At 38.3% G+C, this 26122-nt stretch overlaps 1 protein-coding gene across 1 annotated transcript in view; it reads right to left on the minus strand.

The window, feature by feature from the left end:
• DNAH6 (dynein axonemal heavy chain 6) overlaps window positions 1-26122 on the minus strand; it is a 482313-nt gene that overhangs the window by 138090 nt on the left and 318101 nt on the right. The window contains exons 55-60 of the mRNA XM_053703293.1: window positions 20961-21086; window positions 20425-20589; window positions 10536-10603; window positions 6622-6802; window positions 4938-5117; window positions 1809-2042 (exon numbers count right to left, since the gene is read on the minus strand). Of these exons, the coding sequence (XP_053559268.1) occupies window positions 1809-2042; window positions 4938-5117; window positions 6622-6802; window positions 10536-10603; window positions 20425-20589; window positions 20961-21086 (954 nt within the window). The remainder of the gene's footprint in view (window positions 1-1808; window positions 2043-4937; window positions 5118-6621; window positions 6803-10535; window positions 10604-20424; window positions 20590-20960; window positions 21087-26122) is intronic.

Here is a 26122-nt window from a genome sequence, read left to right on the forward strand (position 1 = left end):
CTTTGTTGTCTGCAAACAAAAGCCCAGATTGGCCCCACCAAATGAAGTGGTGGGTGGAGTTTGCTGCCATTGTTTTTCAATATCCAAACAAGATGTTAATTTGTTCAGAATTAGCTGATAGGCAAGACAACAGAGAAGTTTTGTAATTACAATATATTTAGTTTACTGTCCCTTTAAATTGAAAAATCCCACAAATTGACCACCCTGATAAGTTCACTAAAATTTATAGATTCTGACTCGCTAAAGAAAAAAAAACTGATTCTGATGGCTGCATAAAATATATAGAATGACTAAAGAAAGATGGAGTTTTTCTGCAATGTAAATTTATTGAAAAAACCGTCATGAAATGTAAAAAAAAAAAAAAAAAATTCTCTCATATCCAGAGCAGAAAATATGGATCTTCCATGTGCTTTAATGGAATGCAAATCACCATATGCATCGTTAATGAGTAGGTTATTAGAGGAGATTCGGTCATCATTGCAATGATCTCAGCAGCATTCAGCAGGAAAGCAAAGCTAGGGCACCACATGTAAGTAAATGGATTGGTTTTAATCCATAAGTGAATACAAATACTATGGCTGATAACAGGGTATGTTTAAACCAGATAAAGCTATGAAAAGAGAGAGTTATATATTCTAAATAATCATGAAACTTCAAACTGAAATTAAAGGGACATTTAAGTCGAACTTAGAGTTTCATGACTCAGGTAGAGCACACAATTTTAAACAACTTTCCAATTCACCTCCATTATCTAAAAGTACACAATCTTTTTATATACACATTTTCTGAGATACAATTATCTACTAAGCATGTGAAAGATTCACAGAACATACGTATATGCATTTTGTGATTCGCTAATGGCTGTCACATGATGGGATGGAAAATAGAACTAACTTCACAATTTGTCAGAAACAAATCTACTACTCATTTGAAATTCAAACTAAGTGCATTTGCATTGTCTTTTTATTATGCAAATACTAGAATATGCTAGTCTACTGTGTTTAGTGGTTCTTTAAGCCAGACACCAATGCATTTGAGCAATTCTTAAAGGGATAGTCTAGTCAAAATTAAACTTTCATGATTCAGATAGAGCAGTGTTTCACTGTGGTCCTCAAGTACCCCCAAAATCCTGGTTTTTATTATAGCTGAACTAGAGCACAGGTGAATTAATCAGCTGATGGATGAGAGTAGGTTGGTTACTGATCAGCTGATTACTTCACCTCTGCACTGGTTGAGGTATAATTAAAACCAGGCCTGTTGGGAGAACTTTGGGACCGCGGTTGGAAAACACTGAGATAGAGCATGCCATTTTAAGCAATTTTCTAATTTCCTCCTATTATTAATTTTTGTTTGTTCTCTTGATATCTTTATTTGAAAAGGTTGGAATGTAAGCTTAGGAGCCAGCCCATTTTTGGTTCAACACCCTGGTTAGTGTTTGCTGATTGGTGGTTACATTTCAACACCAATCAGCAAGTGCTACCCAGCGTTCTGAACCAAAACTGGGACGGCTCCTAAGCTTACATTCCAGCCTTTTCAAATAAAGATACCAAGGAACAAAGAAAAATTGATAATAGAAAGTTGCTTAAAATAACATGCTCTATCTGAATCCTGAAAGTTTAGTTTTGACTAGACTATCCCTTTAAATATATATCTTGATGTTATACAGAGCACAATAATTGGTTTTAGTAACAGTGGCCAATCTGTTTCTCCCCATACTTATATTGGAACATTTATAGCTACAATTTCTGAATACAAATGCAGACTTTTAAAGACTAACTATATCTGTAATGAAAGGAATGAAATCCTACCTTATCTAAGCCAGCAGCACCTCTGAGGAAATAATTCCATTCAGAGTCACTGATCTCTCCTCTTTGTCGCATGATCTCGATACAGAGCATAAAGCTGTAGATAAGTTTATGCTGCTCAAAAAGGCCCCGTGAAACATTGGTGTATGCTGAAAACAGAGTCTGACTTAGAAGGGTTGCCAGGCGTACATCAAGATCATCACTTCTTTCAGAAGACTCTATCGTTGTGTTAAATAACTATAAAAAATATATAAGTACATAATGATCATATGTTATAATTTGGTAGAGAATTAGAATTTACACACAAGTCTCAACATAGACAAAAGCAGGGCATCTGATCTATAAAAAAACAGTGATATATATACAAATTACATGCATTAAAGAGACATACAAAGCATATGTTTTCTTTCATAATTCAGATAGTGTGTACAATTTTAAACAGCTTTCCAATTTACTTCCATTGTCAAATATGCTTCATTCTCTTTTTAGCCTTTGTTGAAGGAGCAGCAAAGGACTACTGGGTGTTAGCTGAACACATTGGGTAAGCCAATGAGATGGGGCATATATAAGTGAAGCCACCAATCAGCAGCTAACTCCCAGTAGTGCATTTCTGCTTCTGAGCCTACCTAAATATTTGTTTCAAAAGAGGATACCAAGAGAACAAAACAAATTAGATTTAAAAAATGAGGTTACGCTACAGAAAAAATGTTCACAAAGGCTGTGACGAGTGTGACCAGCACCAGAAGGATTAGGAGGGATGTGGGTGGGCGGCACCTCGCTGGAGTGGACAGGAGCGGGTGGGACTGCTACGCTACAGTAAAAAAAATGTTGACAAAGGCTGTGATGACCAGCGCCAGGAGAGTTAGGAGGGAGGCGGGTGGGCGGCACCTTGCTGGAGGGGGCGGGAGTGGGCGGGACCGCTACGCTACAGAAAAAAAACATTTTTGATAGTGGCAAGGAGGGGAGATGAGGGAGAGGGGATCCGAGTGGATGGGGAGATCAGAGTGTAGGGAGGGGGAAGGGAGTTGGGCAGCTACAAACATACCTGGCCTTACACATGTTGGCCAGTGTACACAGGCTTTAAGACTAGAACATTTATAATACACAAGTTTTGTCAAACTTAGCTTTAATTGATTGGCTGGATGCTTTATGCCAGATAAAGAGCTGCATTGAGAGACCAATGCTCCCTTAGGAAGTATTAATTCATATAAAATAAGAAGGTGCACTGATGCATTGCCTTCCACTAGGTACTAGGAAGCCCAATAAAGAGTGGGCATAAAAGGACCACACAGAGTGCTTTATTCTTTCATATTTTTTGATGGGTAACAAAGATGATGATTTTATGTTTGTTTGTTTTTATTGTACACTTTGGGCTCAATGCACTAAGTAGTGAACACTGCTTTGCATCCCTTGTGTGGAAGGCTCACTTATAAGAGTCTAATTACCGCAATGTAAGAAGCAGCAGCCAAACTAGCCTCCGCTACATTCATTTGTGTGATTGACAGGCATGCTTGGGAGTGGCTCTGCATAAGCAAATGCTTGGTCAATAGTACATGCTGGCAGCAGACACTGTACATCCATTGTCCACGTGTACTAATGCACAAGCATTAGCTTTTTCATTGCCAGTGTTCTGTGAAGGGCCGAACTTTGTAAAACAGCGAACCATGTCACTTCCTATGACGTTTCATCAGCTGTTGCTCTCAGTTTCAGCCTAATACGCATGCGTGGCAGATTCTTGACATTCATGGGCGCATACGTAACAGTAAAAATATTTACAATTGTGAAATTCTGAAACCATTGTATAGCGCATGCGTGGGCTTTTCTATCACAAATGGGGGTGTTTTTTTGAACGATGTTTATTGAACACTGTATGCGCATTATGCTGTGAACAGAAATAAATGTATAGTTATTTATAAATATATATTTATATATAAGTTAAAAACATACAAACATTCAAAGCACTAACATGGAAAGATGTTTATTCCTCCCTGCATGACAAACAGCCACTCGGATATCGCCACTGCATATCGTATTTCACACTAAACATAAAGTCAAGTGCTTTGAATGTTTGTATGTTTTTTAACTTATATATAAATAAATATTTCTAAATAACTATACATTTATTTCTGTTTCACAGCATAATGCACATACAGTGTTCAATAAACATCGTTCAATAAAACACCCCCATATGTCATAGAAAAGCCCACGCATGCGCTATACAATGGTTTAATAATTTCACAATTGTAAAGAGTTTTACCGTTACGTATGCGCCCAGGAATGTGAAGAATCTGCCACGCATGCGTATTAGGCTGAAACGGAGAGCAACAGCTGATGAAACGTCACAGGAAGTGACATGGTTCGCTGTTTTACAAAGTTAGGTCCCTTCACAGAACACCAGCACAAAATTGGGAAGCTTGTCCGTCTACACTTTAATAATATATGGGAGTTTACTTTTCACTTCTATGAACCTTTATTAGCTTATCAATTAACATTTTTGAACAGATTTCATATCCTGAGCCTGATTATCAAAACCTTGTCTGCATAGAGAGGTTTTATTTTTTACCTTCATATTGTGATGTATGTGTCTCGCCTTCACATCCACAGCTCTGCATAGCAATATAAACAGCTACCAAGCTAAAATTTTGCATTTTTAAAATTAATTGAGGGAACTTGCAGTACTTATGAGATTTCTTAGGTAACCTTTACTGAACCAGAGAGATTCAGAGAATAAGGCTCGCTGTCTTGCATGCAAGGGCTGGACTGGCCTGCCAGGATACCGGCAAAAATCCTGGTGGGCCGCCCGATATTGACAGAGAGAGCACAGTTCTCTATAAGCATTGCAGCGACGGGGGCTGGGCACATCATGACAAGGAGGTATGCGAGCTGGAGGCCACAAGGGCCGGCACACAGGGAGCACGAGCACATGGAGCTCAAGTAGGTAAATAGCACCGCTGTTAGATGTTGCATTTGAAAATGGCTGGGCTGGGCCGATGGAGGGCGCTGGGCTATACAAAACAATTCTTGACCTTTTTCTCAGCTCTCACATTTACCCCTTTGGTAAACAGATTGTACCATGAGCATAATACTTGTTATCAAAATCAAAACAACTCCAGATTTATTAAATGTACTTACTTGCTTAAAATATTTCAGTGAAAACTGATACATCGGATCTATTTCTGAAAGACTTGCAATCACAAAGTATATTACAGATCCCTGAGTGGCTACTGTCCTGTACTTTTCACGAGCGGTGTTTATCTTCTGCTCTGTGGTTTCTGCTTCTTGAAGTCTTGTTTTGATGGCACTAGAAGTTATCTGGATATAAAAACACACAGACAGAACACTTTAAAATGATAACTTCTGGAAAAGTAAGTTAATTTTAGAACTATAATGTAATATACCAAACAGCAAGATTGAAAAAGATATGCCATATAAAAGTATGCGTATTTCTTAACAATTTGCATCAATATTGGTTAAGCTAAGCTATAAGCGTATTTTGAAGTTTATGAAAAAATAAAAGCAATAAATATATTCCCCATATTTCATGTGGTTCCAACATAATGCTACAACAGTTTGAAAAAAGTAAAAAAAAAAAATAGAAGAGTTTTGCCTCATTTGCACACATCTTTGCATGAAAATTGCAGCAATTAAAAAAAAAAAGTTTAAAAAGCAAACACAAAACAACAATAATGCTTTATTAATGTGTGATGGGAACAATAGCACAGGCTTTCTATTTCAGTAACATGAAGCTAATAATCCTTGGGTAATGTGTGTGTATATATATATATAAAAACCAAACCTAGATCCAGCACTCCCAAGGACCAAGACTGTACAGCCAGGGAGCTCTTGAACGATAGTGCTTGACTGAAATAACTTGTGTGTGTGTATATATATATACAGTATATATATATATATATATATATATATATATAATATGGAATATATATATATATATATATAATATATGGAATATGATTATCATTTTTATACATAGCCATTCTTACCTGTATAATTATTTTTTTATTATGTAATCAATTTTATTATCATAATGCTTTTAATTTAAAGGTTGGACTTGAAATCCTACAAACCTATTTGGAAGAGGACAGGGACATGAATAAGGAATATGGTTACAAATAAATGATGAGAGGGAAAAAAATATTGAGATAGAAAAGAAAAGAGGAAATGTCCATGAAAAAAGGGACAGTCTACATTAAAATTGTTATTGTCTAAAAAGATAGATAACATCTTTACTACCCATTCCCCAGCTTTGCACAACCAACATTGTTAGATTAATACACTTTATAACATTTAAACCTCTAAAGTTCTGCCTGTTTCAAAGGCTCTATTGACAGCCTCTTAATCACATGCTTTTGTATTTGCTTTTCACAACAGGAGACTGCTAGTTCATGTGGGCCATATAGAGAACAATGTGTTCTTGCTTGAGAAGTTATTTAAAATTTAGCACAACACTGTACTAACTGCAACTCAATAGATAATAAATACAAAGTCATGTGATCAGAGGGTAGTCTGCAGAGGCTTAGATACAAGGTAATCACAGAGGTAAAAAGTATATTGATATAGCTGTGTTGGTTATGCAAAACTGGGGAATGGTTAATAAAGGGATTATCTATCTAGACTGTCCCTTTAAGAACAGTATAAAAAATTGAGAAAACAGTCAATTTTATCATCTGAGTTTAGATTAGACATTTCATTTCTCTATTGAGCTATTTGTCCAATTGATATGAGCTCTGGTGAACTAATCTCCTGAAAAGAAAACAGCTTCAAAGAATCAGGAGATCAGTGCAAATCTATACAGAACCTTTGATTCCTGCAGTGTGTTGATAAGTTCCTCATTGTCCAGAATGTTTCCCTCTGATGCAAAAAGAAGTTTCAGAATTCGATCCTCTATAGCTTTCAGCTGATTCTTGTCAGAATTTATTCTTATTATAAGCTGGTTTCTTTGCTCTTCTAAATCTGGTCTTTCAAGCCGTACAACGTCACTGAAAGGTAGGAAATCATTATTCTCTGACACCAATCATATATACACAATGTAGTCTAAAAGATAGAGATGAAGACTAAAACAAACTGGTCTAGCATACATCTTATAAATACTAATATTATTACTACAAATATTAGATTTGTGTATCTAGATTTATAAATAAATATATATATACATATACATAGTCAGTCAATGTTACTGATGTACAGCAATTTCTTACTTGTGTAATGGTGGAAATGTCATGCCCTGTGTATGTGTGTATTTATATATATATATATATATATATATATATATATCGATCTATCTATAATATATTTATATATATATATATATATATATACATATGGAAAGCAAGGGTATGGGTGACCAGCGCTCCAAAAGGTCTAGTGTTCAATATTGAATTGGATATCTGAGACTTAGTGTAGATTAGAAAGTATATATGTATGTCAGTAGATATCTGATGTTTTAAGGTGTGGTATTGTGCAGCTGAACCAGACAAAATGTGTACCCCTAGCACAATGGGTGGAAATAATAAATAAAGAGAACGGATATGTCTGGGTGGTACAGCGCAACAAAATAAAAATAAACAATTATTTACACAAGTTATTTGCACACTAATAATGACCATTTCCGTTAGCGAGTAGGAAGTGTGGTTTCATGTGTTTAGTCTGAAAGATCCTAATCGAAGTACCATACTCCCATGAGCCACTAAGACTCCAACCATCGGAAAAAGGTTCTACTGGGTAAAGATCGTATATATTAAAGCGACGGAATCCTGAGAAGGAAATCAGACCCACTTGCTTGAACCGGTATACCTGTAACATTTGGACTAGTGGGCACTACAGACAAGACAAAGATACTCCCTACATGAATAAATCTTACCTCATATGATTGGGGTAACATCTGGTAAGGAGACATCCTTTCAACTATCTATATATCCGAATAGACAAGTTACAGAACTCTAATAAGACTATTGTGTTTGCAAAACAAGACAAGCATTAATATATTAGAACTTTCTCAATTCTGAAGGTGTACTTTATTACCTACTACAGTGTTTACCACATCATTATTAGTGTGCAAATAACTTGTGTAATTAATTGTTTATTTTTATTTTGTTGCGCTGTACCACCCAGACATATCCGTTCTCTTTATTTATTATATATATACATATATATATATATATATTTACACTTCTATGGTGACATGAAAAAAGCCATATGTAGTGATTAAAGCCAACCAATTACGTTTTGCTTTGCAGCCCTTTGATCAGAATAAACACACACATAGATATATATATGCAAAAACAAGAATTAATACACTTCACTGCTCTATGCCCTTTATAATATAAATTTAACAATTTAGTTTGAAAATATGTAAAATATAAACCGATGTTAAACCCTGTTTAGATTATACAGATCCCTCATTTGGTGAGTATAGGGACTGTGAAATGTAAGTTCTTATATCAGGTGGTACACTGTATTATGTTCAATACAATAAGTTGATAAACAATGTAGCAGACTCGTCCTAACTTAATTGCATGCAGGCACTAAGAAAAAGTATATGCAGTTACGTGTATATTGATTCAAAAGACGTTTCAAGCTTATAGGAAAAAAAGTTAAATAAATCCTTTTTGGAGGACACTAATGCTGTTCTGAGCAAGTTAAATGTGTAAATAAATAAATAAATTTTAGAAGTTCAGAATAAAACAAAATACACGATGTCTCTGCAGATTAATGCGGTCACACAGTACTGTATCCCTTATCGGGCTTCTATCCTACTTACAGCAGGCACCCTCAATCATATGAGGTAAGGATGGTGCGCATCATAGAAGATCCGGTATTTCCTTCTTTCCTAAGGTTATCCGTCTGTGTAATTCGTGCTCCTTTGGAGTGTAGTATGAACTTCCTTATAGTTCCGTTGTTGCTTTCTTTCCCACAGCTGTATAATTCGTGCTCCTTTAGAGTGTGGTATAAAATTTCCTTGTAGTTTGTGGAGATTGTCTCATCCGGTTTATACCTGTTATTGTAGGTGTATATACCGTTACTTCAGAAGTGTTATGTAGTCTAAAAGTACAGCAGATTGCACGGATGTGAGCAGATTGTTTACACTAAAGACGGATAACCTTAGGAAAGAAAGAAATACCGGATCTTCTATGATGCGCACCATCCTTACCTCATATGATTGAGAGTGACTGCTGTAAGTAGGATAGAAGCCCGATAAGGGATACAGTACTGTGTGACCGCATTAATCTGCAGAGACATTGTGTATTTTGTTTTATTCTGAACTTCTAAAATGTATTTATTTATTTACACAGTTATAACTTGCTCAGAACAGCATTAGTGTCCTCCAAAAAGGATTTATTGAACTTTTTTTTCCTATAAGCTTGAAACGTCTTTTGAATCAATATAACTGCATATACTTTTTCTTAGTGCCTGCATACAATTAAGTTAGGACGAGTCTGCTACATTGTTTATCAACTTATTGTATTGAACATAATTACAGTGTACCTTATATAAGAACTTACATTTCACAGTCCCTATACTCACCAAATGAGGGATCTGTATAATCTAAACAGGCTTTAACATCGGTTTATATTTTACATATTTTCAAACTAAATTGTTAAATTATATTATAAAGGGCATAGCGCAGTGAAGTGTATTAATTCTTGTTTTTGCATACTATCTAATAGTGACAGATAGAATTAAGGGAATATACGTCTTGTCACTCTTTATACACACACACAGCAGCTTTTCCCACCTGTACATTATATTTAAGCGCCTCTCAGTGGCGGTACTCTCATCTTCCACGTAAACAATCTCTTTTATACAAATATATACTGTATATATATATATACACACAACCCCGAAAAGTTATTTTTTGGCTATTATCACTACATATTTCAAAACCCAGTGAGTGCAGATCGTGATTCATTGTATATAGACTTTGTTCATGACACCATAGAAGTTGTTTGCCAATGAGTTCATAACTTTAGTGGTTGCTGTGTTCATAATAGTAACTGAGTATTACTCTGTATAATATAGCAACAGCTATTAATTTCAGTTTAAGTTGCAAAATACACTTTTACATAGCATGCCAATACTATTGCAGTTAACCACAGCTGTTATGCTGTCATTAAATCATTTTCAATTGTGGCTACTGAAATGAGTCCTCACTACCATCAGCTACCAGTCAGATCATAAGTAAATGGGAAAATATATTTTTAATAGTTATCAAAAAATAAAACAAAAAATATATAATTATTATTTTGTATTGGTTACTATGCACAGTATGCAGATGAGTATGGGCATTCATTATCGCTTAGTAAAGGAATTAGTTTTTTATATTGTAACGTGTTCTAATTTAATTTATTAATGTAATATGGGCGCATTGCAAGCTTCCGCACATAAAAATAGCCACTATAAGATACAAATGCAACAGCTCTTATCATTACTTAAAATCTGCTGTAGTGCTTAAATCATACAGTTTCTGAGTAGCTGTAAGGGTGACTGCTGACCCATTACTATTGACTGCAATAGGGCAATCACTATACCATGCCTGGTCATATAGAATGATTTTTGTATGTAAGCCTCTCTGTGCTCAGTACTTATGATGGTGACAAGCAAATACATAAGAATAAAATGTGTGTCATTGTTTTATGGATATATTTTTTTTCTACTGCTTGAGAAGAATTGTCCTTGCCCTTTTTTATTTAGAGGAGAAACAGACAGACTAACCTGAGCAGCTGATCCTCCAGGCCAGATCTTGTTACAGTGAAATTAATTATAGTAACTTTGATGCACACCTAGACAACAGAGACAGATAAGGACAAAGTAATAAACCAGCTGTAAATAAACAAACAAACAGAGCAAGGATACATATGAATTATATAAAATAGCATACATTGCACAAACAAGTGTTCACAAACATACAGAGAAAGAAAAACAGAGAGATGGATGGATGGACGTATAGATGGAAAGAGAGATAGGGGCATATTTATCAAGCTCCGTATGGAACTTGATGCCCTGTGTTTCTGGCGAGCCTTCAGACTCGCCGGAAACACAAGTTATGAAGCAGCGGTCTAAAGACCGCTGCTCCATAACCTGTTTGCCTGCTCTGAGGCAGTGGACCGACATCGCCAGATATCAACCCGATCGAATACAATCGGGTTGATTGACACCCCCTGCTAGCAGTGGATTGGCCGCGAATCTGCAGGGGGCAGCATTGCACCAGCAGTTCACAAAAACTGCTGGTGCAATGATAAATGCCGAGAGCGTATATCGGATCATGTCCGGTCGCACAATGATAATTCGGCCCCATAGAGCGATAGAGAAGTAGATAGAGTGATAGAGAGATAGATGAGTAGATAGATGGATGAGTAGATAGATGGATGAGAAGATAGATGGATGAGAAGATAGATGGATGAGAAGATAGATGGATGATAGATAGATAGCTAGATAGATAGATATGGATATATTAATAGATAAAAGTTTATCTAATGAGTTTTCTACAAAAATCACTATTATAGTCTATGAGGATTTTTATAGATAAATCATTTGCTAAATTCTTCTAATAGATTGTGATTAATCCCATAGCAGTTATTTCCAATATTTAGAAAATGTAAAATGATACACATAGATATAAAAATAAACAATCTATTTTTATTTTCCCTTTTATTTTAGGGAAACTGATTGTGAAAGGCTTCATTATTTTAAAACTGTAGTAGCAGCTATAATTTCTAGATGGTATTATTTTCTCCCAGTTAAAAAACTGTCCTAATTATAACGGCCAGAATATGTTTACAACAAACATTGTCTTCTAAACAACGTGAACCTGAAAAGAAAAATTCAATATAATTCCTCAAATCAGATGATGCACACTGGGATGCCTTTTAAATAATATATGCATGCAAGCATGAAATCAGATTACAGAGAATTAATTTTATTTTGAGAGAATTAATATTTGAAAGAACCCAGAGATGTGTAACAGCTTACTAGGAAATCCACAAATAAATTAAACAGCCTACAGTCGTCTTGCTTAAATTAGCTTAAATCCACTGATCAATATAATTACCCCATTATTGTGCTTCTCCAACTTTATAAAACACCATAATTAATCAATGGTAGTTTAGCAAATTAAATTTAGGGTTCATTAACCTTTTTGCTACTGAGCGATTTTTCACCTTGTGCTGAAGCTTTTTTTTTTTTTGCCAGCCAGAAAAAAAAACAAGATTAGTGTTTTTTGTTTGTTCATACAAATCCTGTAATAATGATAATGCACTTTAAAACAGTATTATTTAGACTTAAAATACCCTTCTGTATGGCAAAAAAACTCCATCCAGATTACAAAAGAGTGACTTTTTGTGCCATTTTAAATACAGCATGGAAGTCATTTTCTTTTTATAAATTTGCAGTTAAATATAGTTGGTTATATTACAAGTGGAGTGCAAAAATGTTAGAGCTATTGTGTGCTAATAGCGCTCAAGCTAAACGAGTTGCGCTTTTATTTTCACGCCAATACATTATTAAGTTCAAATTCTTTTTTCATCGCTCCAGCGAAAGTCTAGGGCGTACTAACAATTAAGCGTCAAGTAATATAGGGATATTATAACAATCTATACTATAAACTTATAAACATGCCACATTATATAAAAACGTTCATTTATTCACCTGATATAATTCCTGAAACCAGTGTCAGTGAATATCAGATATGTTATTTCCAAATCCCTCAATCTCCCAGATTGGAGCTTTCAGATAACAGCATGACTTACTGCGCCATACTGTGAGTAGTCATGGCTTGAATATTAAACATTCTTCATCCAAAAGGTGAGCTAACAGTGTCAAAAAAGCTACGACAATTTCACAGGATAAAACTGTATTGAATGCTATTGATAATTTCAGAAAGCTTTTTGTTTAAAAACAATGGTGTCTTATTTTATGTGACCAGGGATCCGCAACAAATTACTCCCTTTAAAGTTACAAAGCAAGGAAAGAGTTAAAGGAAGAAGAATGATCAGTTTGAAAGCATTGCTGATGGATATGTAGTAGCAGATAAGCTTCCTACCTGTATAATACAACTATGGTATTTAGCCTCTTGCACACTTAGATTTAAGGGTCTTGAAAATTACTTTAGTATCCCTTTATCTCTAAATAGAAACCCACTAGGAGCAAGAAAAAACAGCTTAAGGGGTATATTTATCAATGTGAGAGCGGACATGATACGAAGTAGCGTATCATGTCCATTGCACATCGCTGTACATCGATAAATGCCAACAGCATACACTGTCGGCATTTATAATTGCACCAGCAGTTCTGAAGGCTCGCTGGAAACAAGGGGCCTCAAGCTCTATGCAGAGCTTGATAAATATGCCCCTTAGCCTTTAGTCATGTTTTTGGGCAAGTGATTTGTGGTTCTTGAGAGGTACATTCCTATCACGTTGCAACTCAAAAGATAAAGGGGCATATTTATCAATGTGCTAGCGAACATGATACAAAGTAGAGTATCATGTCCGCCGCACATTGATAAATGCCGACAGAATACGCTGTCGGCATCTATCATTGCACCAGCAGTTCTTGTGAACTGCTGGTGCAATGCCGCCCCCTGCAGATTTGCAGCCAATCGGCCACTAGCAGGGGGTGTCAATCAACCCGATTGTATTCGATCGGGTAGATTTCTGTCCGCGGCCTCAGAGCAGGTGGACAAGTTAGGAAGCAGCAGTCTTTAGACCGCTGCTTCATAACTTCTGTTTCCGGCGAGCCGGAGCTTGATAAATATGCCCCAAAGTGTCAGGTTTTATTTCTTTATTGGGAGCAGTTTTGGGATCTTTGAAGCTGAGGACCAGATTACAAGAGGTGCGCTCATAAACGCTAACTGCGCTCAAGGTAAACAATTTGTGATCAGGTTAGTGTTGGTATTCAAATTAAAAGTAAAAAGCGCATGAGCGAAAAAGACTCCGATGCGCTATAACTTCCGGCGAGCTAAAGAAATAATTTGCCTTTTATCGCTCGCGTGCTAACCTGAAGCTGCGTTAGATCACTGGAGCTAAAGCCAAAGGTGCGTTAGGAATTCTTTAAATTCCAAGGGGCATATTTATCAAAGCCTCAACTGCAAATACTCCGGAATTCCGCAGCGTAATTGTTGTGAGATTGATCCGACCTAGTTATCAAAGCCTACAGATCGGCAAATGTTGAAATTTGTGACGTAACATACGATCCGCTGGTCTCAATCCGACGCAGATCGATGCTTACGTCATTACAGATGTTCCGAATACACATTTGACTCTATTAGGCAAGTTATCAAATAGTTAACAGGTATGCTCGCGGCTATTCCGGCCCAGCGTACCTGGTTTTCAATCCGCCACCCTGGAGGCCGCGGATGCCATAGAAATCAATGGCAGTCTGAAAGCACTGAAAGCTTATGTTCAATGCTGCCAGATATCCCATTGATTTCTATGGTTGAAAACATGTAACGTTTACACCTAACACCCTAACATAAACCCCTAGTCTAAACACCCCTAATCTGCCGCCCGACATCGCTGACACAAATAAAATGTATTAACCCCTATCCCGCCGCTCCCCGACCCCGCTTCAACCTAAATAAAGTTATTAACCCCTATTCCGCCGCTCCCCAACACCGCCGCCACTAAATAAACGCATTAACCCCTAAACCTCTGGTCTCCCACATCACTACCACTAACTAAACCTATTAACCCCTAAACCGTCAGCCCCCCACATCGCCATAAACTAAATTAAGCTATTAACCCCTAAACCTAACAACCCGCTAACTTTAAATTAAAATTACAACATCCCTATCTTCAAATAAATTTAAACTTACGTGTAGAATTAAAATAAACTATTTTAAAATATTTATTAACCTACCCTAACTATTATACTAAAATTAAATTAAACTACCAATTAAATTAACTAAATTACATATTAAAAACCCTAACCCTACTCAAATTATTTAAATATACTATTAAACCTTATTACAAATTGCTAAATTACAGAAAAAACCCCACTAAGTTACAAAAAACAAATACTAAATTACAAAAAATAAAAAACCACATTATGAAAAATAAAAAAGAATTACACCTAATCTAATAGCACTATCAAAATAAAAAAGCCCCCCCTAAATAAAAAACCTAGCCTACAATAAACTACCAATGGTCCTTAAAAGGGCCTTTTGTGGGGCATTGCCCCAAAGAAATCAGCTCTTTTACCCAGGCCCGGACTGGCCATAGGGCATACCGGGCATTTGCCCGGTGGGCCGCGGTGTAGTTTAGGCTGCAATCTCACACGGCAAACTTTTTTTTTTGAGAACTAAATTTTATTTTTTTGTTGTAATGTAAATGTTAAATATTTATTATTACTCAGTGTTTAACTACTACTGTACTGTCTGCAAAGAATCCTCAGTCATAATGATTGATAATAATACACAGTGACATCCGATGATCCTCTTCTTTTGGTCACACTTCACTAGTAGCACGCGGCCATACGTACATACAACCACCACCCGTCCCACACTATTAGTACTACTACTACTGTCTACTTCAGATCAGGCCAGGGCCGCTGCTGCCATACAAGCAAGCACAATAGGCAGCACATATGTCATGATGATGAATGATCAATCATGATTGCGATTCCCATTTTGGATCGGCGGCAGCCGCTTTGGCGCACTACTTCCGGCCTGGATCTGAGGCTGAGCGCGCATGCCACGTGCAGGGTCCATGTGACACACAGAGAGGAAGTCTCAGGATGCTAGACAGAATAGTGCTGACTGTGTCACATTGTGGGTGTCGGTGTGTCAGTGGCTGGAAACATGCTGCCGCTAGGCCGGGCGGGTCCCTTCCTCCCCTGAGTGGTTCCATCCATACATAGAGGATTAGGCTCTCCAATGCTCCATCGACAATCCCATTCGCCAGAGTCGACTCCAGACCTGACCATCCATGGGCATTCTGTGAAGCCGGGGGGCAAGTGAGCAGCGCCACTTCAGCGATGATGATGACTGGAGTCTGGCCAGCTGCAGGGCAGGTAGGAGGTCTGGTCTCACAGAAAGAGACTGAGAGGACCTTTTTCTTTGGAGTTGCGATGCGGTGACTAGGTTGTTCAATGTTCATCACAAAGTCAATATATACACAATTACACTCACTGGACTGCCTGTTACATTACTATGATACTATCTATAATATACATGATTCATTTACATTACTAGCCTAACTTAAGTTCCAGGCCTAGCTAGTACTACAGGCTGCTTAGGCAGCCTAAGCAGCCTGTAGTACTAGGCCTGGCTGGACCGGCCGCCTATGTACAAAACAGCAGGCCAGTCACTCTTCTCTGAGAGTCTCTCCTCTGCTGTGGGCTCCAGTCTCCTCCATGTCACGTGGCTGCACCATGATTGATAGCACACAGCAATATTTATTTTATTTTGGTGGGTTGCACTTGCTGGTCCTGGGTGAGTGGGGAATATTGGGGGGGAAAAAACAGATAACACTTGTCACCGTCTATGGGCCATGGCTCAGTGTGGCTCAAGGTTCGCTGTGTGTGTGTGTGTGAGGTCTGTGTTTGTGTGTGTATGAGGTCTGTGTCTGTGTGTGTGTGAGGTCTGTGTGTGTGTGTGTGTGAGGTCTGTGTGTGTGTGTGTGTGTGAGGTCTGTGTTTATGTGTGTGTAAGGTTTGTGTGTGTGTGTGTGTGTGTGTGAGGTCTGTGTGTGTGTGTGAGTGGTCTGTGTGTGTGTGTGTGTAAGTTCTCTGTGTGTGTGAGAGGTCTGTGTCTGTGTTTGTGTGTGTGTGTGTGAGGTCGAGGTCTTTGTCTGTGTGTGTGAGGTCTGTGTGTGTGAGGTGTGTGTGTGTAAGGTCTGTGTGTGAGAGATGTGTGTGTACGGTTAAATAAGACGTGGTGGGGGGGGCGGAGTGGGGGGGGGCGGAGTGGGCCTCTATGCCCCAAAATGCCCGGGCCTTTTTTTAGTCCCAGTCCGGCCCTGCTTTTACCTGTAAAAAAAAATACAAACACCCCACAAACAGTAAAACCCACCACCCAACCAACCAACCCTCCAAATAAAAAAAACTATCTAAAATAAACTAAGCTCCCCATTGCCCTGATAAGGGCATTTGTATGGGCATTGCCCTTAAAAGGGCATTTAGCTCTTTTACCTGCCCAGATCCTAATCTAAAAATAAAAACCACCCAAAAAACCCTTAAATAAACCTGGCGTTGTGGGGGGCTGACGGTTTAGGGGTTAATAGGTTTAGTTAGTGGTAGTGATGTGGGAGGCCAGAGGTTTAGGGGTTAATAGTTTTATTTAGGTTGCGGCGAGGTCGGGGAGTTGCGGGATATGGGTTAATAAGTTTATTTATGTTGCGGTGGGGTCGTTGAGTGGCAGAATAGGGGCTAATAAGTTTATTTATGTTGCGGCGGGGTCACGGAGCGGCGGAATAGGGATTAATAAGTTTATTTATGTTGTGTTGGTGTCGGGGAGTGGGGAATAGGAGTTAAACATTTTAGTATAGTGGCGGCGTTTAGTGACTGGGTATAAATAAAGTTGGTAAAAAGCTGAATAGATGCGAGATCGATGACTGTTAGTTAACAACAGTCCAATGCTCATTGCCCCGTACTTGGTGCGCGTCTTTTTGAAGGCTTTTTTTATAAATAAGGAGAGCGTATTGAGATACGCAGCTGGGATGTTAGGCTCATTATGCGGAGACTATTAAAGCAAAGTACCCAATAGATCTGATTAGAAAGTTTTAACATTTAGAAGATGTACATAGAAAAATGTAACTGACATCTGAACAAATCATCTGTTTCCGGTCCAACACATCCAGTAAAGCAGGCGCTCAAACTATGCTAATGAGTTAGGACATTAGTATATAAAGCCACCAGCTACAGTAAGATACCAGTCTTGATAAAAGCCTGAATTGGGGCTGAAACGCATTGACCATAGCTGGTAAGCATATTCCCAATATTATATTTTGTATCTGTACAATCTACACTATCGATCTTTAATTTACAGGTACACTCAGGAGGATTCTGGATGATACAAGGAGCCATTAGGACCTAATCTGAGGACCACTCCTATCAAATCCAAAGTTGGTCTATTATTATTGTTGTCATTCCCACTGGTCTACATTGGACTGGATGCAGTGCTTTTTTGTTTTACACATTTTTTCATAGATTTGTACAAATCTTTTTATTTTTGGCATTTTAAATTCTCCAATTTTGGTACCTTATTGACACTTTATTGACACTTATCCTGTATTTGGTTCATCACATCTCCGGTACCATTTTGATTTTTCAACCGGATCTTTTAACCGGACTTAACACTCCCATTTGGGACTAGGCACTTTCACTTTTGAAGATCACCCGTATGCGGGTCTTGTAGTTTCTTGTAGTTTCACATCCTCTGTCCACATTTTTCGCTTTCAACTAAGCTTATCGCTCATATTCAAGTATATGTCTGCACAAATAATTTCTATTACTGTCATTTGAACAAAGTACACACACACAAGGTTTTAATCTATCACCAAGTACAGACCACCTTCGTATAGTTGAGATAGATACCTCCAAAAGCGCAAGCTACCACCTATTATCAAGTAATTTCACTCATTTAATGTGTCATCATGGATCCATTATTTTTAGTTATGATTGCTAACTATGGATTTTATACTGTCTTCTATCATCCCATTATTGCTATTTGCACACAACTGACTGCAGATCGCTACTGTTTTAACTATTGTTATTTTACTGTGATTGTATTAAATTACATTTTAGAACAATCTGATACACTCCTTATATACCGTTACGTTCACCTACAAGGACAAGTATCATACTAACCGTTATAGTATATAGTGATTGCTACTGTTTAACTACTGTAATTTACTGTGATTGTATTAAACCACAAATTAATATACTCTATATATTGTTATGTTCACCAACTATGACAAGTATCCCAACAACCGTTATAGTCACACCTACCCTGTCGGAATTTTAACCAACTAGGACCAGTACCCTAGCTCTTGCTATAGCCACACCCACATTGTTGGGATTTTCCCAATCCACCTTAGTCACCTTGGCCTCGTACATAACTAAAAAGTTCATCTTATCATCTTAGAATAGTCAATAAACTAAAAAAATAAAAATTTACAAGTCCAATGGACGAAATAATTCTTTAGGCAACAGAGAATGTCTATAATCAATAATCATCTTTATCACCTTTATTAACATTGTCTTGATTACTATTTTCACAGTGCTTCATATATTTAAATTTATTGAAATTATTTCAGTATTACTATGTCCATGTGTTTATATCTTGCAAGTTTCTGATGAAACACACATACTAACTATAAGATTACTAAATACTAGTCAAAAACTGGCATTTTTTAGGATATGTAAAACTAAAAATAGGCATAGATTGTGTATAAAAGAAGACAATAACTGACGAAAAAGGTCTTGCTTTAAGATTTTGTTCCCTTTAATGATTTCAAATACACAAAGGATTCTTTTTAAATAGATTGTTTATGAGCACAAGTCTTTTTTGAGTAATCCCAAAAGTGACATTTATGTTTTATTAAATGGAGAAAGAGGGATTAAGAAATCAGTTTAGTGGAAGAGTCATCTGCATATTTTAATATATTTGTGGGAAATGTTTTTAATCTCAAATATAAAGAATAAAAAGGAGACTGGTTCTAGTGTGACTTGTATTCTATTTCAGACTAATGTTAGCACTTCGTAGCACATTTGCCAACAACAAATCAATGTAACTGAAATGTTCTGTTCCTCAGTGGTTCTTACAACTCCAACCTCTGGTTCCTCTCTTAATAAACATCGCTGATTCAACACAACCCTAATGGTGGAAATATATCTCACTCAGGGGAAAAAAATCCATAACAGCCTAATCAAATTAAAATTTGGACATGTCTGTTTGCAAGTAAGTTAAATTAATTTTAAAACAAGTTAATAGTCTGAGAACAGATCTACTTGACCAACTTCAAATATCTTGTGTAAAAAAAAAAAAAAAACTGTCTGGACAGCTGCATTTTTACGCCTAGTTTAGTTTTTGGGGGTAGATTTATCATACCTCGGGCGGACATGATTTGCTATAGCATACACTGACGGCATTTAACATTGCAAAAGCATTTCTTGCTTGTGCAATGCTGCCCCCTGTACCTTTGTGGCCAATAGGCCGCTATCAGGGGGTGTCAATCATCCCGATCGTATGTGATCAGGATGATTGCAGTCCGCCACCTCAGAGTTGACAGACGAGTTAAGGAGCAGAGGTGTCATGACCGCTGCTTCTTAAATCCTGTTTCCGGCAAGCCAGAAGGCTCGCGCTGGATAAGCAGCATCCGCTGCTTGATAAATGCACCCCTTGATCTCTATATCTTTAAACAAATAAAATGTTAGGTATTTTATTTATCTTACAATCAGGCAAATTTCCTATTTTTCTCAGTGGGTCTTTGAAACTTTGATATAGATGGGCAGGACCATACTATCTGCTTTACACAAACATATTGAGATGTTTTAAATAATATTCTAAATATTATCTGCAAGACATATATTACAATAGACAAAACAAGTATTCACTTTTAATATGTCACATTAGCAAACACAGAGTGTTTTTTTTTCCCCCTCTTACCTCAGGAAGATAATGTGGATTTGGCATTTTAGTCGTCATGTAGAACCTAAAATTCTTATCATAATCAATGTCAGAATCTCCAAGGCGAATTAGCATTCTTCCGCCTGACACAAAGGTCTGCTTCAAAAGAATTGGCTCCAGAGCAGGATCTAAAGTTTCCTTCAGCTTTAATTAAAAAAAATGAAATCAAACAGATGCCATAAAAAATCTGTGTTGAAACGGAGCATCAAACATTTATTTAAACCAGACTTGACAATATAAAGTAGATAGCTAGTAGTATACCACTGTTAATTCAGATGTAATTTCTTCAGGGTGTTTGATTTTGTAACATTTATCAAGCAAAATTATTTTTATTTTTACTATGATTCTGAGAACTTATTTTAATAATAATACTAATAATAATAAAGTATTTTTGCACAATCTATTTTTCTATTTGATAACAGATCACACCCCAACCCTTACTCATGTACATTAGGTTTTAAAAAGTTATTTGTTATCTATCAAGGGTTGAGTGGAGTCTCAAAGTATATACAAACCTCTTCCAATAAAACAGGTAGGCCAAGTCGTATTGCATTTTCAAGTGTCCTCAGAAAACCAGCATCAGTAAGCTTAATAATTTTCAAACCATTCTTGGTTTCCTTGTTTCTTATCCATCGATTTGCCTGTGACAGAAACGTTGCAAGTTATTAACAAGATTACTTAAATACTTTAAAATATAATCTTTATATAGGTAATCAAAGTCAAGCTGAACATTACTTTATTACAACATCAATTGGAAATTTAAGCTGCATTACATTTTATATCAAAGTACACAGCTGGGTGGTAAAATCAGATTTTCCTCTACAGTACAATGATTCGTAACAGAAGTTATTTAATTTTTCTCCAACAGTAAACACCTTGATATTTTTATATAAAAACATAATTTATGCTTACCTGATAAATTTATCATCCATTACTTGTGGGATATTCTCATTCCCAACAGGAAGTTGCAAGAGGACACCCACAGCAGAGCTGTCTATATAGCTCCTCCCCTCACTACCATATCCAGTCATTCAACCGAAAACAAGCAGAGAAAGGAGAAACCATAGGGTGCAGTGGTGCAGTGGTGACTGTAGTTTAAAATTAAAAAATACCTGCCTTAAAATGACAGGGCGGGCCGTGGACTGGATACACCACAAGAGAAATAAATTTATCAGGTAAGCATAAATTATGTTTTCTCTTGTAAGGTGTATCCAGTCCACGGATCATCCATTACTTGTGGGATACCAATACCAAAGCTAAAGTACACGGATGAAGGGAGGGACAAGGCAGGTACTTAAACGGAAGGTACCACTGCCTGTAAAACCTTTCTCCCAAAAATAGCCTCCGAAGAAGCAAAATTATAAAATTTGTAGAATTTTGAAAAAGTATGAAGCAAAGACCAAGTCGCCGCCTTGCAAATCTGTTCAACAGAAGCCTCATTTTTTAAAGGCCCATGTGGAAGCCACAGCTCTAGTAGAATGAGCTGTAATCCTTTCTGGAGGCTGCTGGCCAGCAGTCTCATAGGCTAAGCGGATTATGCTTCTTAGCCAAAAGAAAGAGAGGTTGCCGAAGCCTTTTGACCTCTCCTCTGTCCAAAGTAGACAACAAACAAAGCAGATGTTTGACGAAAATCTTTAGTAGCTTGTAAGTAAAACTTCAAAGCACGAACCACGTCCAGATTGTGTAATAGACGCTCCTTCTTTGAAGAAGGATTAGGACACAAAGACGGAACAACAATCACTTGATTGATATTCTTATTAGATACCACCTTAGTTAAAAACCCAGGTTTGGTACGCAGAACTACCTTATCTGCATGGAAGATCAGATAAGGAGAATCACATTGTAAGGCAGATAACTCGGAAACTCTACGAGCCGAGGAAATAGCTACCAAAAAAAGAACTTTCCAAGATAAAAGTTTGATATCTATGGAATGAAGAGGTTCAAACAGAACCCCCTGAAGAACTTTAAGAACCAAATTTAAGCTCCAAGGTGGAGCAACAGGTTTAAACACAGGCTTGATTCTAACTAAAGCCTGACAAAATGCCTGAACGTCTGGGGCATCCGCCAGACGCTTGTGCAAAAGAATAGATAGCGCAGAAATCTGTCCCTTTAAGGAACTAGCTGACAATCCTTTCTCCAATCCTTCTGGAGAAAAGATAATATCCTGGGAATCCTGACCTTACTCCACGAGTAGCCCTTAGATTCACACCAATAAAGATATTTACGCCATATTTTATGATAGATTTTCCTGGTGACAGGCTTCCGTGCCTGAATCAAGGTATCAATGACTGACTCGGAGAAACCACGCTTTGATAAAATCAAGCGTACAATCTCCAGTCAGTCAGCCTCAGAGAAATTAGATTTGGATGGTTGAAAGGACCTTGAAGTAGAAGGTCCTGTCTCAGCGGCAGAGTCCATGGTGGAAAGGATGACATGTCCACCAGATCTGCATACCAAGTCCTGCATGGCCACGCAGGCGCTATCAAGATCACTGATGCTCTCTCCTGCTTGACTTTGGCAATCAGACGAGGGAGCAGAGGAAATGGTGGAAACACATAAGCCAGGTTGAAGGACCAAGGTGCTGCTAGAGCATCTATCAGCGTTACATTGGGGTCCCTGGACCTGGATCCGTAACAAGGAAGCTTGGCGTTCTGGGGAGATGCCATGAGATCCAGTTCTGGTTCGCCCCAACGAAGAACCAATTGTGCAAACACCTCCGGATGGAGTTCCCACTCCCCCGGATGAAAAGTCTGACGACTTAGAAAATCCGCCTCCCAGTTCTCTACACCTGGGATATGGATAGCTGATAGGTGGCAAGAGTGAATCTCTGCCCAGCGAATTATCTTTGAGACTTCTAACATCGCTAGGGAACTCCTTGTTCCCCCTTGATGGTTGATGTAAGCCACAGTCGTGATGTTGTCCGACTGAAATCTGATGAACCTCATCGTCGCTAGATGAGGCCAAGCCTGAAGAGCATTGAATATCGCTCTTAGTTCCAGAATGTTTATTTGAAGGAGTGACTCCTCCTGAGTCCACGATCCCTGAGCCTTCAGGGAGTTCCAGACTGCACCCCAACCTAGAAGGCTGGCATCTGTCGTTACAATTGTCCAATCTGGCCTGCGAAAGGTCATACCTTTGGACAGATGGACCCGAGATAGCCATCAGAGAAGAGAATCCCTGGTCTCTTGGTCCAGATTCAGTAAAGGGGACAAATCTGTGTAATCCCCATTCCACTGACTGAGCATGCATAGTTGCAGCGGTCTGAGATGTAGGCGTGCAAATGGCACTATGTCCATTGCCGCTACCATTAAGCCTATTACTTCCATGCACAGAGCCACCGAAGGGCGAGGAATGGAATAAATAACACAGCAGGAATTTAGAAGTTTTGATAACCTGGACTCCGTCAGGTAAATTTTCATTTCTACAGAATCTATCAGAGTCCCTAGGAAGGAAACTCTTGTGAGGGGGGATAGAGAACTCTTTTTCTCGTTCACCTTCCACCCATGCGACCTCAGAAATGCCAACACTATGTCCGTATGAGACTTGGCAATTTGGAAGTTTGACGCCTGAATCAGGATGTCGTCTAAATAAGGGGCCACTGCTATGCCCCGTGGCCTTAGGACCGCCATGTATTGACCCTCCTGGATCATAGGTAGGATGGTATGAATAGTCTCCATCTTGAATGATGGAACTCTGAGGAATTTGTTTAAGATCTTTAGATCCAAAATTGGTCTGAAGGTTCCCTCTTTTTTGGTCCCACAAACAGATTTGAGTAAAATCCCTGTCCCTGCTCCTCCTTTGGGACTGGATGGATCACTCCCATATAACTAGGAGGTCTTGTACACAGTGTAAGAATGCCTCTCTCTTTATTTGGTTTGCAGATAATTGTGAAAGGTGAAATCTCCCTTTTGGGGGGGAAGCCTTGAAGTCCAGAAGATATCCCTGGGATATAATTTCCAACGCCCAGGGATCCTGGACATCTCTTGCCCACGCCTGGGCAAAGAGCGAAAGTCTGCCCCCTACTAGATCCGTTACCGGAGAGGGGGCCGTTCCTTCATGCTGTCTTAGAGGCAGCAGCAGGTTTTTTGGCCTGCTTACCCTTGTTCCAGGTCTGGTTAGGTCTCCAGACCGTCTTGGACTGAGCAAAAGTTCCCTCTTGTTTTGCATTAGAGGAAGTTGATGCCGCACTTGCCTTGAAGTTTCGAAAGGCACAAAAATTAGACTGTTTGGCCCTTGGTTTGGACCTATCCTGAGGAAGGGCATGACCCTTTCCTCCAGTGATATCAGCAATAATCTCCTTCAAACCAGGCCCGAATAGGGTCTGCCCCTTGAAGGGAATGTTAAGCAGCTTCGATTTTGAAGTAACGTCAGCTGACCATGATTTAAGCCATAGCGCTCTGCGTGCCTGGATAGCAAAACCAGAATTCTTAGCTGTTAGTTTAGTCAAATGAACAATGGCATCAGAAACAAAAGAATTGGCTAGCTTAAGTGCTCTAAGCTTGTCAAGTATTTCATCCAATGGAGTCGCTACCTGTAAAGCCTCTTCCAGAGACTCAAACCAGAACGCCGCAGCAGCAGTGACAGGAGCAATGCATGCAAGGGGCTGTAGGATAAAACCTTGTTGAATAAACATTTTCTTAAGGTAACCCTCTAACTTTTTATCCATTGGATCTAAGAAAGCACAACTGTCCTCGACAGGGATAGTAGTACGCTTTGCTAGAGTAGAAACTGCTCCCTCCACCTTAGGAACTGTCTGCCATAAGTCCCGTGTGGTGGCGTCTATTGGAAACATTTTTCTTAAAACAGGAGGGGGAGAGAACGGCACACCTGGTCTATCCCATTCCTTAGTAATAATTTCTGTAAACCTTTTAGGTATTGGAAAAACATCAGTACACACCGGCACTGCATAGTATTTATCCAGTCTACACAATTTCTCTGGCACTGCAATTGTATCACAGTCATTCAGAGCAGCTAAAACCTCCCTGAGTAACACGCGGAGGTGTTCAAGCTTAAATTTAAATGTAGAAATATCAGAATCAGGTTGCATCATCTTCCCTGAGTCAGAAATATCACCCACAGAAAGAAGCTCTCCTTCTTCAGCTTCTGCATATTGTGAGGCAGTATCAGACATAGTTCTTAAAGCATCAGTATGCTCTGTATTTCGTCTAACTCCAGAGCTATCTCGCTTTCCTCTAAATACAGGTAGTCTGGCTAATACCGCTGACAGTGTATTATCCATGACTGCCGCCATGTCTTGTAAAGTAAACGCTATGGGCGCCCTGGATGTACTTGGCGCCATTGGAGCGTGAGTCCCTTGAGCGGGAGTCAAAGGATCTGACACGTGGGGAGAGTTAGTCGGCATTACTTCCCCCTCGACAGATTCCTTTGGTGATACATTTTTTAAAGACAGAATATGATCTTTATTGCTTAAAGTGAAATCAGTACATTTGGTACACATTCTAAGAGGGGGTTCCACCATGGCTTTTAAACATAATGAACAAGGAGTTTCCTCTATGTCAGACATGTTTATACAGACTAGCAATGAGACTAGCAAGCTTGGAAAACACTTTAAATCAAGTTAACAAGCAAATATAAAAAAACGGTACTGTGCCTTTAAGAGAAACAAATTTTGTCAGAATTTGAAAAACAGTGAAAAAAGGCAGTAAATCAAACGAAA

This window comes from Bombina bombina, chromosome 2 (genome assembly GCF_027579735.1).
Source record: "Bombina bombina isolate aBomBom1 chromosome 2, aBomBom1.pri, whole genome shotgun sequence".
Lineage (NCBI taxonomy): Eukaryota > Metazoa > Chordata > Amphibia > Anura > Bombinatoridae > Bombina > Bombina bombina.